Source organism: Hevea brasiliensis, chromosome 7, assembly GCF_030052815.1.
Source record: "Hevea brasiliensis isolate MT/VB/25A 57/8 chromosome 7, ASM3005281v1, whole genome shotgun sequence".
Taxonomy (NCBI): Eukaryota; Viridiplantae; Streptophyta; class Magnoliopsida; order Malpighiales; family Euphorbiaceae; genus Hevea; species Hevea brasiliensis.
In genome coordinates this window covers 100,929,695-100,946,840 of record NC_079499.1, presented here as the reverse complement: position 1 = coordinate 100,946,840, position 17,146 = coordinate 100,929,695, and the positions used below count along the sequence as shown (strand labels likewise).

At 27.5% G+C, this 17,146-nt stretch overlaps 1 protein-coding gene and 1 pseudogene across 1 annotated transcript; one reads left to right on the top strand and one right to left on the bottom strand.

Annotated features, from left to right (window-relative positions):
- Positions 1–3,091: 3,091 nt before the first annotated feature.
- On the bottom strand, positions 3,092–8,975 carry LOC110656131 (aquaporin NIP1-1-like; annotated as a pseudogene).
- Positions 8,976–14,992: 6,017 nt separating this feature from the next.
- Positions 14,993–16,451, top strand: LOC110656142 (protein SENSITIVE TO PROTON RHIZOTOXICITY 1). Its single transcript, XM_021812750.2, has one exon. The coding sequence runs from the start codon at positions 15,076–15,078 to the stop codon at positions 16,216–16,218; it is 1,143 nt and encodes a 380-aa protein (XP_021668442.2). The 5' UTR covers positions 14,993–15,075; the 3' UTR covers positions 16,219–16,451.
- Positions 16,452–17,146: the final 695 nt, after the last annotated feature.

Below are 17,146 nucleotides of genomic sequence, written 5' to 3'. Positions count from 1 at the left end.
AAATTAAAGATAAGTATTAATTGAAAATTAGCTAGACTAGGCATGAAGAGAGTAGCCACTCATGCATGCTAAAATTAAAAAAAAAAAAAATTGTAATAATGATATCATATGGCTACAATTGGAGACTTCGATGTTGTTGATTCAAAATACTCTATTTTCTTATAAATACTTCTCAAAAATTACATTTAAATAGAATATATTATTGATAAGAATAATATAAATGTGTTTATATAAATTAAATTTTTAAAAATTAATTTATTTTTATATTATAAAAAATAATAATACTCATAAAATAATTTAAGTGTAATAAACTAAATAATAAATTGATAAATTACATTATACTTAATTCGAAAAGTGTAACTTACCAAGTTTCAGCTAGGTAAATTATTTCCCTTGCATAAGAAATTAGAATACAATACTTTTCGAAAAGTTGATAATTTGATAAGGATTTTTTTTTTCACACCTTCAGTAAGTTCTATTTTCATAGCCTACTTGCCCCAACAAAACAATACCTTATCAGTTTGATTAAAGCTGCTTACCAATCCAATCTCCATGTTCTATTTGAACTCCCAAGACTTCTACACTAAATGTAGTCAAAAGTTGAGGAGAAAAACAGTGATTCTGAATCATACAAAATCTATGAGTGAAAATTCCAGGCTCCAACTTTATGACCAAAGAATTAGATGATAAACAATATTATAAAAGAAGAGTTAAATAAAGATGAAGAAGACCAAGTTAATACCTTTGTTTTCAAAGGTTTTGGTTATGTTAATGAGATCATGGCTTGCATATTTATGAATGTAATATATATAATATATATAATGCTACTTTTTGAATCTTTATTATCTTAGAAGTCTTCTTCTATCTAAATATTAAAGAATGTGTTTGTTAAGGCTGCCATTAATTGGTATAGGGATTGCATTATTGAGGTCAAAAAGCAAGAAATATGTTAACCTTTTCTTTCTTTCTTTTTTTAATCAGACCTAAAAGATTAAAAAGTGTATTTTCTGATTGAAAGTGGCTTCTTTTTTTTTTTTTATAAGCAAGAATATTAATTCAATAGAAATTGAAAACAAGAAGATCATGGAAAATATAATTTGATTTAACCACCTTTAACGGATCGTATTTAAGTTGAATATACAGATAATTATTAAATTGATTCTCAATTAAATTTTAATTTTATTAATTATTCAAATTTAAATTATTTGAAATTTTATGTAAATTAAAAAAGCTTAAAAGTCGCTTTAGTGCAACCGAATTAATAAATTAAATAAAAATTTGTTACAATTATTTAATATAAATTGCTTCTAGAATGTGAAGTTGGGACGTTTTCAGAGAAGGTAAATGATAGGGAAGCTTTCAAATTGCTTGAAGACTTTTTGCATTAGTGTTAAATTACACTCTTCCACAAGGAAAAAGCACGATGTAGTACTGAATTCCCGCGTTGATTTAAGATAATGTATTTAACCTAAATATAAAATTTAGATAAAATTTTTTTAAAAAAAAAATTTTAGGGTTAAATTAAATTTATTTTATTTTTTTTATGTAATATCAGAATCTATTTTACTCTAATGTTAAATCTCCTATAAATATATTTACTAATAAATTTTATTCTCTAAATACTTATGAGTATAAAAAAATGTATAATTTCACATTAGTTAAAGATAAAATATTTGAACTAAATATAAGCTTTGAATATGGTAGATAAATTTTCTCTATTAAGAAAAAAAACCATAATATAACTTATACTTTCAACAAAAATTAATATTTATATTGGGTGAATGTATACTATCCCATTATACTTGAGTCATCTAATTGAAAAAAAAGGTAAAATAATTCAAAATGCAAGAGTGAGGCCTATTAAAATCTGATTAAAGAACCTTAATTAATTATAATTTGTAGTTGGTGGGAGCAATTAAGGAAAAATATTAATTGATTATAAATTAAAAAAGCGAAATGTCCCAGTAATTGATTGATGAGATTTATAATCAATGGAATAATTTTGCCTTTGGTAGAATGTCTTTGGCAGTAGTTCTTTTTCTGGAGGGGGCATCTAATCATGATTATTTATGTAGTAGATTTTTTTTTTCTTGCTCATACAAGAACAAGAATTTGCTTCTGCCAAATGCATGACAAAATTAATTTGTTGCCACTAGGCATAAGTGATTAAATTACTAGATTAATAAGGTCATCTGTTAATAATTGCAGTCTTCCTGAAGAAAGTTGCTGCTAATTAATTTGGAGCATGAGATAAGCCTAAATCCTACGCTATCAAGTTCAATAACTCAACGTACTTAGTGTTCCTTAAAGAAAAGGTTTAATAACAATAATAATAATAAAATTAATAAGTATTTTTAGAGTGATAAGATCAACTGTGCTCTCAATAAGAGAATTTAGTCTAATTTAATTTAATTTAATTAGGTTAAATTATTTTTTGTTATTTTTAATTAAATTAAACCAAATCAAACAATAAATTAATCTATTAACGATTTTATAAATTTCTAAAACATTGTTTATATACTACCAATATAAAAAAGATTGCAAATTAAAATTGCATCATAAAATATACTTGAGTATTTATCTTAAAAAATAATTTTCTTCTTTTTAATAATTAAAAATATATATTCAATAGGTAAAAATGAAAATATCTCTGCTTGTTATGTACGTTGAATTTTATTGACAAAAAATTCTAAAAGTATTTATCTTGAATGCAATAAATCGATAAAAAGAAAATATTTTTAAAATTATTCAAAAATTAAATATAATCTCTGCCTATAAAAGGTCATTCGAAAATATCACTATTCATAAATTATATATATATATATATATATATATATATAAAAGAAAGTGCGACTGGAATAAGAAAAATGAGCTCACCGGCTCACTCTATATCAACTGAAACTACAGGGCTTTAACAGAAACGCACAGCAGCCCAGCTCTAGGTCAAAAGAGTGGGCCTGCAGCTGCTATGATATTTTGTTGCTGTCCATCACCATTAAGGTTCCATTGTTGGCGTCATTTGCTGCTACAAGTCCACAACTGCTGGGCTTATTTATAGCCTCTTAATCCAATCTGTAGAAATTAAGAATGGCTATGCAATCTTAGCGTTCTCTTTATCAAGATTTTCAGAGGGAGGGATCCAAAGTAAACTATACATCTTTGAAGCAGTTATCATTCCAAGATTGGGAGCCACAATATAGACCCAGAGACATTCAAACTTATCGGAAACAAAGGCAGCACCTATGCTTCTTGCAGGGTTCATTGAGGCTCCCGTGATTTTCCTGCAAGACACGCACAGTAGAAAACTGCAAGACACGCACAGTAGAAAACAGAATTGTGATCCAACCAATTACCCTGCAATTAGCATGTCAAAGAGCATTGCAGCCCTACTGCTGTTGAGGTAGTGGGTGTAGAATAGACTTTGAGGCTTGATGAATCATTATCTTTAAGGTATTAATTGCCCCCACTAAATTGCTGCAAGGTTATGGTAATATATCTTCAGGATACAATAAAATCTGAAATCTGCAGACAGCAACTCCTGAAGAATTCCATTAAGAACTCTTTATACGAACTGAATTTAGAGAGACTATAAGAAAAGAAGAAAAAGTAGAAGTAGTATATATTTGGATTGAAAAACTCATCCATATTTATAAAGAATGAAAAGTCATAGCACCTTTACTAGGTAGACACATCTGTCTATCTCCAATAGATATACTATTTGTGGAATAGACATGTCTATTTATTAACAAATACCTATACAAATAGTTGTGACTTTTTGTATAAAATAGATATGTCTGTTTATTAACAGACACCTATACAAACAGTTAACATGTTTGTTTATTAACAGACAGCTATACAAACAGTTGTGACTGTTTGTATAGAATTGACATGGACATTTATATTTGTTAATAAACACATCTGTTTATAATTTATTTACGAAAATTATAATAAGATAATTATTTTATTTCACACATATACGTGTTAAGTGCCATAATATATATATATATATATATATATATATATATATATATATATATATATATATATATATATATATATATATATATATATATATATAATTCTATACATATTTCACTCTTGTCATTTCTTCACTTTCTTATATTTTAATAATATAGAAATTCTTTCTCTCTATACTGTCTAACATGCAAACTATTTATAACAATCCGCCACTTAGCTTGTATTGTTAGATCCCATTGTTTCATGTATAATGAAAAGTATATTTCGATTTAAACTTTTCCTTAGTGTAAGTACTTCAAAGTTCTAAAAAAATCATAGTGGCCTTAGCTTAAACCTGGATTCCTATTAAATAAAACCGAAAATACTACACACACGAATTAATTAGGTCGACTTAAAAAGTTCACCAAGATTTTAGCACGAATATGGCCTTGTGCTACCTCCTATTTTCCTAAACATTTATAAAAGTTATTCTCACTTTTATTGAAGCGGAACCACTTCCTATGTTCATATAGGTGAAGTTTCTTTTGTATTAATATTAAACTTCATTAAGAGTATAAATATTCATCATCATTCCATTAACTTAGTACACTAAGTACTTAATTACAACATTTACTAAGACTTGTTGTTACCCTTTAAACTTTATTTAGTAATAATACTATAAAGTAGGATTCCCATCAGTAGTAAATTTAATGTAATATTCTATATCCTAATCAGCATATGTACTTATGATCATAACTCTCAAGAGCCCTTTTATTAAAGGATTTGCTAGATTATTATAGGATTTAATATAAACATGGTAATAACACCATTAGAGACTAATGGTCTTACATTTTCATGTTTTAAGCTTATATGTATATACTTTCAATTGTATATTTTACTATAAGCTTTAACCATCATGATTTAACTATCACAATAAAGAGAAATAGATGGCACAGGTTGTAGCCACAACTTAATATCTAGTAACAAGTTTTTCAGTCATTCTGCTTCTTTACTAATATTTGCCAAAGTTATAAATTCGGATTCTACCGTAGAATGAGTTATACAAGTTTGTTTCTTTGATGCCTAAGAAACAGAACCTCCACCTAAAGTGGACACCCAACCAAAGGTTAACTTATTATCCTTAGTACTACTTATCCAATTAGCATTTGTACAATCCTAGGATCTCTACTATATTTGTTTCACTAGTCAACCATATAATCACATGTTTATAATATGAACTACATAAATAATTCACAGTTTAGATATGTACCTTATTTGTAGAAATAAATTGATCATTACCTTGTTTAAAATGAGAGCATTCAAAAATAAAGAACCAAGCTAAACTTGCACACACACACAAATGCATACTCATTTGTCTTTTTGTCACTTCTTATAAATGATTTGTAAGGCTTTTATATTTACTACTCAAAATGTATCCACTTTTTGGCCAATAAATTCATCTCTTCATACATGTAACTATTAAGAAGAATTGCATCTTTTTATTTAGTTACATCTTTTCGCCAAGGGACACAACTCTTTCCATGAATACAACTCTTTATATGGTTTTTAGCACAATTGAAAATTTATTGCAGAATAATCTATAGTTTATAATTCCTTTTTTAAATATCCAAAAACCTTTGAAATTTCTTTCCAATATTCCACACTGGGATTATTAGTATATCTTGACAATTTACATATTGCAAAAGCAATATCAGGAGTAGTGCAATGCATAGCATACATTAAGCTACCAATAGCACTAGCACACTCAATTTGAGCAATTATTCTACCAAAATTTTCAGTCAATTTATAATAAATATTATATGGAGTATTTGCTTCCCTCAATATAATGAAATTGACAAAGAGTAAAACCCCCACTATGTTACAGCTAGGTAGTTTAGGCAGATCCCTCAGGATAATAACCAAAATATAAATCTAGACAACAATTTTAAAATTCTCCCAAGAATAAATTAAAGAATAATAATATTGATTATAGGTAAAATGAAGAGAAGAGACAAAAAAGAAAAATTAATAGATTTTTATTCCAAACTGCTATTTATTAAGTATTTGCATCTCTTCGACCATATACAACAATTCACTTTGTATCTATTACAATAATTATATCTGTTCACTTAAACCTTTTAGAATAAATACAATCGTTCACTTTGTATCTCTTAGAACAATTACATCTGTTCACTTATACCTTTTATAATAGATACAACCGTTCACTTTGTATCTCTTAGAACAATTACATATGTTTACTTATGCCTCTTAGAACATATATGACTGTTCACTTATACCTATTAGAACAGATACAACCATTCACTTTGTATCTTTTAGAATACTTGTGTTTGTTCACTTATACCTTTTACAACATATAAAACCGTTCACTTTGTATCTCTTAGAATAATTACTTCTGTTCACTTATACCTCTTAGGTAATAAATAGTTTACTTTGATGCCTTTTAATGAACAGACATAACTCTTCGAAATGAGAAAATTTTTTTTATCACTAATATTTTTAACAATATCCCCACCTAGTTAGACACAATCAACATGAATTAGGATTTATGCATGCAAAAAGTATTTTTCGACTTATGCACATAAATCTTATTACATTCTTTAACACATTCACCATGAACTTTGGCATCATAATATAACCTTATATTTCTTCTAATTATAAGTATGTCATCAACATAAAGACAAATTATCGTATAAAAAACTTTTAATGTGTAAGTGTTTCTGAATTTGTTTAAGAGAAAAGTCGTATATGATATACAATAATTTATTCCTATAATCATTCAAACTAGAAGTATGATGTGCTATTATTCCTCCTAATTGTAATGATTTAGGAACTACCACTTTCAAATCCTTAAACTTTGAAACAAATATATGCAACTTATGGACTTATCCATAACAGGCATATTATCAAGTATTTAGAATTCAAAATATTTCATAATGAGAAATTTATCCATACCTTTTTTTTCTGTATTATATTCGAATTCTAACGAATTCTAGATTTCCTTTGGAGACTTGACAAAGGTAAACAAATCTTATAACCTATCTGATGAGTTGTTGAGAATATGACCTCTGTATGGCAATTCATCTTCTTTTCTTGATCTGCTTTCACCTTCTTAGTGAACATAATTTGTTCCTTAAAACGATCAAGTTTTATGAACTCTTGATTCATCACGGAAACAATCTTAGACTCCATTGCGATTAATACCTTAAAATTATTAAGGTAGTGGGTGTAGAATAGGCTTTGAGGCGTGATGAATTACTATCTTTAAGGTATTAATTACCCTCACTAGATTACTGCAAGGTTATGACAATATACCTCCAGGATAGAACAAAGTCTTAAATCTGCAGACAGCAACTCCTAAAGATTTCTCTTAAGAACTCTTTATATAAACCGAATTTAGAGAGACTAGAAGAAAAGAAGAAGAAATAGAAGTAGTATATATCTGGATTGAAAAACTCATCTATATTTATAAAGAATGAAAAGTCATGGCACATTTACTAGATAGACACATCTGTCTATCTCTAATAGATATAACTGTTTGTGCAATAGACATGTTTATTTATTAACAGACACCTATAAAAATAGTTTTGACTTTTTGTATAAAATAGACATGTCTGTTTATTAACAGACACCTATACAAACAGTTGTTACTGTTTGTATAGAATAGACATATTTGTTTATTAACAGACAGCTATACAAACAATTGTGACTATATGTATAGAATTGACATGACTGTTTGTATAGAATTGACATGTCTGTTTATTAATAGACATATTTACTTGTTAATAAACACATCTGTTTATAATTTATTTACGAAAATTATAATAAGATAATTATTTTATTTCACATATATACATACCAAGTGCCATACTAGAATAATATATATTGAATTATATATATATAATTCTATACATATTTCACTCTTGCCATTCCTTCACTTTCTTATATTTTAACAATATATAAATTATTTCTCTCTATACTATCTAATATACAAGCTATTTATAATAACTGCCACTCCAGAGAGCTCGTTTATCTGCGTTCAGATGCAAGTAAAATTGAAGAACAATAATTGATCAACTAGGGTCATATTCTATATTGTAAGATTATGAGTTCGAACTAATCAGTTAATATATTTTACATGGAAAGCAAATTAAGATGAAGTTTTGAAGTGTGTCATACTGCTTTACTATAAGTGGCAACACCACAAATGGTGAGCATTAGAATGAATGAGGTTATAAACTCGATCCCATATAAAGCCTTCAAGATCAGTTGCCTGACCCGAATACTGAGTCACTGTGAACTTGATATCTTGTTTACCATGGAACATCGAGCTGAGGGTGAGGATGGCCAGTATTGATCCTGCTAATTGTGATATCACATATCCTGGCACCTCCAAAATTTTCGAAGGGGATGAACCAACGTTTTCAGAAAGTAGAAAATCAATCCCTAGGTCATACATGGTATAGCCAAACTGGCTCTGTCAATCTTAATGTTTCTATTTGAGACAATTCATTGACAAACCCGGTAGTGTGATTGATTATCAGTATTCCAAACCTGTCTCCAAGGATACTTTCATGATACTGCAAAAGCAATAGTAATAGCAAGATTAAAATGGCCGCCGGAGACATGACCTAATGCATATATCATCACCATTACAACAAGACCCCATGCCATTGATACACCCACAAGTGAAATCCCATGCTTTTGATCAATCAAAATAGAGCCACAACCTATGAATATAATTACATAGGTTCCCATCAGCTCAACCATAATCTAATCATAAACCCAAAAAAAAAAAACAGTTAGCCACTTTAACTTGACAATGCCAATTAGAACAAGAAAAATCATACCATATGGGCATTGATTGGAGAAACAGTAATTTCTTGCGCTGATGCTTCTGGAGAATTGGCTCCCTCCTTTCCTTCTTCTATTGTTGATAGGTCATTAGCCACTGTGGGCATGGGGGAATACCATGGGGGAGAAAGGGAGACTGAAGCCATTAGAAAGCTGAAGCTGTTTCAACAAAAGAGACCTTCCTTCTACTAGCTTTTGGTATAAAAAATAATTGTTGTTTTATTACTTCCAAATCCACAGCATTGGCTTTGCCAATGAAAGGTGGAAAAAAGATTGTTCCATTGATATGTTCGCAGATATTAATTCATGGGTGTCGTAATATAATTGGCTGTAATGCTCTTAGGTGGTATAAAATCCTGATCATTTCTATGCTCTGTTCATAGGAATCATCAATGAAAAACCAGAAAAAGGCAAAGAATTCCACATCGTTTGAGAAGAAATAGAGCGAGTGGGGGCTTCTTGCATTAAAAAAAGCCGAAAATGTCGAGTTCAAGCATCGTTGTGCCTGGGGCAGCGACGCAGCTCATGATGTTCTGATTGTAAACGTAGAGGTAGTAAGATTCAAGCTTCCAACTTACAGTTGTATACATTGAAGAATGAAATGGGTTGAATTTTTAATGAAATGGGTTGAAGAATGAATAATATAACTGAATCTTTTAATTTTTATTAGTTTAAATGTTTATGGTTAATATAATTATGCTATGATTAATTACAAGTTTTAATGACTTGAATTTAATTTTTTTAAAGTATAGTATGTATGATTTAGTGAAATTTTAATAAAAATATATACTAAAATTTTAAAAATTTAATTTGGGTTTTAATTTTTTAACAAACCCCAGCTAAATTGGAAAATCACACTAAGAGCAATGGCGATTATTTCAATCCCATATTCTACTGATTTTCTTCAATTCCACCTTATCTCCAATAGAACAGGATGAGAACGAGAAGAAAGCTACTCTGTCTTGAATCTTTAAATCCGCCTCAATAATAATAGTATATTATTTTTTATTAAAAATTTATTTTATTTTTATATATATTTAAATATATATAATCATAATTTATTTTTAATATATAAATTTATATTATATAATAATAAATTAAAATAAAAATAAATAAAAAATTCTGCAGAAAACTTGCGTCTCCTTGCGCCCTCGCTTCACTCCGTCGGAAAAAATTACCTCTCCAACCTCAATCTTCCGCGAGGCAGAAATGGAGGAGAAATCTCCACCTGGACGTATGTTTATTTAGTACAATATAACTATTATATTTAAAAATTTTTCCAACCGGACCCATTTAATTGCTGTCGTAAACAGCAAGACTCCGCTCGTCAACATAGAACTGATATAAAGGCGTGTTTGGTATTGTAATTAAAATTATTATTAAAAATTTATTTTTTTTAAATATATAAATTAAAAAATATTAAAAAATAATTTAAAATTAAATTTAATAAATTTTATTTATAAAAATTTTAAAGCAATAAAACAGTTTTTTATAAATTACTTATTTCAATAATATTTAAAATAATATTTTTATCCAATAAAATAATTTTGTCACTTCAAATTCAATAATCTAATTCATTTTAGGTTGAAAGTCTATTTTGATATTTAAAGTATAAATAAACAATAATAATATAAATTTTTAAATATTTTTAAATTTAAATGAATTTTTTAAATTAAAAAAATAAATAAATTTTTTAAATTTTAAAAATATATTAAATAAACCCTTTTATTATTTTAAGAATAAATAAACTCTTAAATTTTTTAAAATAATTAAAAAAATTAAATTATAATTTATCTCTTTTATAAATTTAACTAAAACTATTCATAAAAATTTTTTAGTCTACAATATCCTCATTAGTAATTCTATGTATCTAATTTATAACATATTAATAAATATATTGTATTTTGAAAATTGATAATTTATTTTTTTAGCAAATGATTTAACAAACTTCTCTGTATGTTTAAGAAATTTTTATCAATAAATTTCTTGAACTGTTATATAAATAATAACTTATTAATCTATTCTATAATATAATAAATTTCGCTAATGAAGATTCCGTATACTAGATTATTTTCATAATTGTCTTGACTAAATTTATATTAGAGATAAATTATAATTTAATATTTTTTATTTATTTGTAAAAATTAAAGAGTTTATTTGTAAATAAAATAGTAAATAAACTTATTTGATATATTTTTAAAATTGAAAAAATTTATTTATTTTTTGAAAAAAATAAAAAATAAATTAATTAAATTTCAAAATACTATAAAAATTTATATAAATTTAAGAATTTAAATAAGCATTTTGTCATTCATAAATTACCATGTTCTATTCTTTAAAACATTTCTATAAATGGATTCCATGTAAAAAGTCACCAACTTTTAAAGAAAATTAAGTTAATTTCCGATAAATCATAAAAAGAAAATTAGCATGAAAACTAGGACAAATTATATACAGATGTGAACTAATAAAGTATATGAAAATTTTGACAAAAATAAAACTTAAATATATTTATATTTATTTTCGTTCCTGATGCATTTTCTCTTTTGTTCCTAAGCGTCCAAACGTGAATTATTCGTAAGCGTCAAATTGATAATTATTTATTTATTTTATATTATCGTAATCGCAGACGTCATTAGATAGTGTGGGTCCTTTTCCAAATACCGACACAATTTGTCTACGAGTGTTTTTGTGGTAAGCGCTTTTTCCCTCTTAAAGTTTGTATTACGTGGAACTATAATTCAATTAAAAAAATGACATTTATGTTAAAAAATAGTTATTATTTTTAAATAATTTTTTTTAATATGTATACATATTTGAATTTTTTTTATCCATTATTACGAGTAATTTTATAGTGAATAAATCAATAATTAATTATAATTAAATGAATTCATTTTTTAAAAAAATTATTAATTATTTATTTTTTTATGAGATTCACAATTAAGTAATTATTATTTCAGTGAATTTTTTTATAAATATTGTTATATTTTATTAATTTTTCATATCATTATCTTATATGAAATAATAGGAATGGTATTTAATTTCTCCATTATTATTCATTTGATATATTTTTTTTTATTTTAAATACATAATTTTTCATCTTCAAACTGAGAGTGATATTAAAAAAAATAAATTTAACAATGATAATTTTAAAATTCAAACCCTTAATTTACAGATAAAAATTAGTTAAAAATTAATTTTATTTCATTAAGTGCCTGTTTAGCATTGCGTTTAGGAAACTAAAATTATTTTTTTAAATCAAAGCATCATTTTAGATATTGTTAAAAAAAAGTAATTTAAAAAAATTATTTTATTATTTTAATATTTTTATAATTAAAATTCATTAAATTTAAATTTAAATTATTTTTTAATATTCTTTAATTAATATATTTTTTAAAAAAAAATTTAATAATAATTTTATTTGTAATACCAAACAGAATCTAATTTAACCACTTATTAAGTTACTTAGCTTATAATATAATTTCTGGGCTTTGGCTTAGTCATTCAATCCAGCTGCACAAGAATGCGCATGGTCATATCTTTTCTTTCCATTTTGCCCTTTTTGCTTCTATGGACATATATTTTATTTAATAATTTATTAAAATATAACAAAAAATTATATTTTATTTTAATTTTTTAAAAGTAAAGTTAATATTTGAGATATATTTTTACTCGTATAATAATCACTTCGTCAAAACTACTCTAAATAAGTAGAAGCATACATTTTGGATCTTAGAAACCTACTAAAATAATAGTTGCTGAAATAAAATTAATTTGATTTGACAATCCCTAAATATATATATATATATATATATATATATATATATATATATATATATATATATATATATATATATATACACACACGGAGATAGTAATTTTAATTGTACAATATTAAAAATTTAAATTTAAATTCATCTAGTTAAAATTAAATAGATGGTATTCTCCATAGATGTTATTCTGTATTATTAAATTATTTATCATTTAAATAAAATATACATTAATTTTATCAGTGTAAACAAATATTTTACTTATCATGAATATATATATATATAGAAGTTTTATCTTTTTGATCTCCTTATTATATCACTTTTTATTTAACTTCTTATTTCTCTTAACTCAATTTTTTTCATTTTCATGACCAGCTCTTTTGAGTCCTCAACTCTAAAACTCATTTATTTAATTTATATACTAATTTTTTTTTTATTAAAATACAATGCGTCAATGACATTTAGTTAAATAATTAAATTTACAAAAAAATCCATTAGAATAGAATTTTTCGTATTATCTAGACAAAAGTAATTCATAAATTCCTCTAATAAAAAAATACTGATTTTGATATATATCAATAAATTTAAAAATTTTAAATTCTACCCACTAAAATAAAGTAAGGGTAAGCAATTCATTAATATATAGCAGCTGGCAAGTAATGTAGCATGGCGTGACAGACTGTGGATTCCATTTTGTATTCATCATCAACTGCTTGACTTGTCCTCAAAACATAAATATATATATATATATATATATATATATATATATATATATATATATATATATTTCTCCCCTCTGATTTCACGTTGCACTTTTATAGCAAAGTTGACCTCATAGCTAATAATTATTTAAAACCTATTAAAGTTTTCTAATTATTATTATTATTACTATAAGCAAATAATAATATGACAGAAAATATATCCTTTTTATTTTGGTTAAATTTTTTAATTTTATTAATTTAATATTAAAATTTCACATTATATTAATTTTAGTAATTAATTTAATTTAATTATTTAATTAACAAAAATAATTTAAATATTTATTTACATTATTAATATTAGACAATTTTTTATTTATTATATCAATTTAACAATTATTTTCAAAATAATAAAAATATTATTTTAATTAATTTTTTTAATTGAAAGTTACAATTACATTTATTTTGATTATTCTATTTATTCATATTTTATATTTAATTATTTGATTTTTTATTTTTTAAATTTAAAATAAAATAATGAAAATTTTGAATAAGTTAATAAAATTAAAAGGAGCAACTGATAATGAATGAATAGAAAAAAAATTTTAATTGATGCATTTAATTATTTTTAATTAAATTTATTGTTAAATTAAAAACAGTTAAAAAGTTTTATAATTAAATTGATAAAATTAAAAAAATTATCAAAATTAATAATGGATTTAAATATTTTGATTTTTTATTGTCATATTTTAGTTAATATATTATAACATTTTCATTATCTATCAATTTCATTAAATAAAATAAAGAGTTAATTATTAGATATATTGAAAATATTAATAAATAATACTTTTCCTCTAATAGAAAAATAAGTCTTTTCTATAATATAAAAAATAAATTTAATATAATTATAAGAAATTATATATATATACTTAATAATTTTTTAAAATAAAATTAATATTCTTTTAATAAAAATTAGTACTAACGAGGAGTAATTTGTCAATAAATACATTTCCAACAAATCAGGAATTTAAGAATTAATTTCTTTTCCATCCAATAATAAAATAAGCACGTTGAACTAGACTGGCCGGTGGTCCACATCGGGGAGGGAGGATTTCCATTAAAGAATAACAGCCAACTGAGATTGGATCAAATGGTTCACTTTATTTTTAATTATGATTTATTTTAATTAAATCAAAAATTAAAATTTTAAATTAAAAAAATATTTCTACTTAAATTAAAGTAATTATAGATAAGAAAAAAGAGAAGGGAAAAAAAAGCAAGTTGCATTTGAATAAGGAATCCTTCATTGAACCATGAAGGAAGCAGCAGCCAAGTTAGAAAGAAGAGGAGAAAAAAAAAAGGTGATGCAGCCACTCAAGTCCATTATACAAATATTTTTATAATTTATCCTCGTTTTTTCCCACTAAATTATTAATTCCAAGAAAGTGAGGTCCACGATCCCCACCTATTATTTCAATAAAAAAATTATAAAAAAATATTTATTTTATATATATAAAAGGTGTGGCCCACTGCCTAGAAATCAACGGCTACTGCTTCCTCAGGACCCCACAGCCGCAAAGTTCGGTGATCCATCGCTTGTTCAACGGTCCCGATCTATTATGTGGCAGCCACGTGTGTACTTAGCGTGTGCCTAAACATATCGGTTTTCGACTTCTTGGCCTTTTCTTTTAAGTCCAACAAGTCAATACTTACAGGGCTTATCTACACCCATCTCTCTTTCTCATATCCGGGACTGAAAAATCTTAACCAGGAAAAAGATGTCTAATCCGGCCGAATCCTCCGCAGTTCCGATGGGATATTCGGTCCCGGTGTGTAGTGCCGACCCTCGGGTTCCCCTCCAAAACCTATCCGCAGTGAGGGTGAGAATGGATTCTCTGCAACAGTTCTTGTCGGATTCTGTCTACAACAATAACTTAATCAGTAAAGATCAGATGGAAATGATCTCCGTCGAGATCTCTTCCGCCATCCACCAGATTATCGTCAATGGGGCTGCACTTCTCGCTTGTTCCCAACCAGTGGTCGAGCCTCCGACCGGTGCTAGACTTGTGGAGAAACTTTCATATCCACCCGATCTGAAAATTGCAACGAAACTCCCTAATTCATTGGAAGATAATTCCGATAAAGGTAATCAGGCGGCGGTGTTCAGTTTGAAAGTGGAGGAAAGGGATGATTTTGATGTTGACTGTGACATAGTGGAGCTGGATGCTGTGGAATTGCTGGCGGAGCACGTTCATTTCTGTGAGATATGTGGGAAAGGGTTTAAGCGAGATGCTAATCTGCGCATGCACATGCGCGCCCATGGAAATCAGTTCAAAACTCCCGAGGCGCTAGCGAAGCCCGATAAGGGGAACGAATCTTCGGCAGCGGCGACGAGGAAAACACGGTTCTCGTGTCCCTTCGATGGGTGTAATCGAAACAAGAAGCACAAGAAGTTCCGGCCACTTAAATCGGTGATATGCGTGAGGAATCATTTTAAGAGGAGTCATTGTCCCAAGATGTACTCTTGCAATCGTTGCAACAAGAAGAGTTTCTCGGTGGTGGCAGATTTGAAGAGCCACTTGAAGCACTGTGGAGAGTCCAGGTGGAAGTGCTCGTGCGGAACTACCTTTTCGAGGAAAGATAAGTTGTTTGGGCACATGGCGTTGTTTGAAGGCCACATGCCGGCTGTTGTAGGGGAAGAAGACGATAGGGCCAAGGGTGGTGTGGCAGCTATGGAGGGAGATGAAGAGGTTTTGGAAGAAGGGGAATTGCTGGGGAATTGTACGGATAATGGGTTTTTTGAAGGATTGCTTGATGGGTTTGCTTCTATTGAAGGGTACAATTTGGAGGATGTTCTGGGGTCTACTAGAAACGGCTGGGGTAGTGGAATGGAGGACTTGTGTGGTATTGGTCGGAGCTAGTTTGATCGGGTATATTTTCCCTCCTGCTTGATGTGGATGATGATGCATGGTCTGTTTTTGTTGGGTATATAACTGTGTTGTATTCTTTGTAATAATAAGATGATTTTCACACTACACCTCGCAGTGGTTTAGGACATTAATTTTTGCCCTTTTGCATAGTCTCTGTTGCTGTTACTTGTAGGAATAATTTCTGTATAATTTTCCGACTTCTAATAAATTTGCATCTTGTTTAATTATGTGGGTTCTGAAAATAACCGGATTCTGAGCTTAGCGCAGCCTCAAATCGTTTTATACAATCTAGTCAATGCGATCACTAATTGGTGAGCTGTCCCTTTTGGAAGGGGAAGTTGATCAACTTCACTTCTGGTTTCTGTATTATAGTTAGAAAACACTGCTGTGGCAACTGTGTAGCATGAGAAGAAAGAAGAAAAAGTGTTCTTGTTTCTTGATGTATTTGTTTCTCATAAGTGTTGGCTATGGTGATTAATTTCATGTAAAGACAGAAATATTGATGCACGCACGTCTGCTATTGTCCCTTTCTGAGATGGTGCTAGAGGTGCTCCTTTGTGTGACACATAATGTCCAGCATTGTTTGGATTTTTCTAGTCTTACAGTCCGCGAAATCAGTAACCTTCGATATAAAATTATAGTACCTCAAAGAAGAGCATTTTTTATATAATTTTAGCAGCAATGAGATAAAATTTAATATTGGGAGAGTGCAATGATCAATTAGGCTGGCTAACACAAGAACAAGCCTATCCGAAAACGATGTGGCACACAGGCTGGTGATGAAGTTCGCCCACTGGATTGTTGAATCAATTTCTCCTTGAACTCCATTCTTTGAACTCTACCATATATATTATTTTATCTACCAAATGATGAAAGACAATTATCTGATTCCTTCGTAAACGTCTTCAAAAACTCCTTA

Bases quoted from the DNA above. Each gene is read 5' to 3' on its own strand.
- LOC110656142 (XM_021812750.2), top strand. From the start codon at position 15,076: ATGTCTAATCCGGCCGAATCCTCCGCAGTTCCGATGGGATATTCGGTC.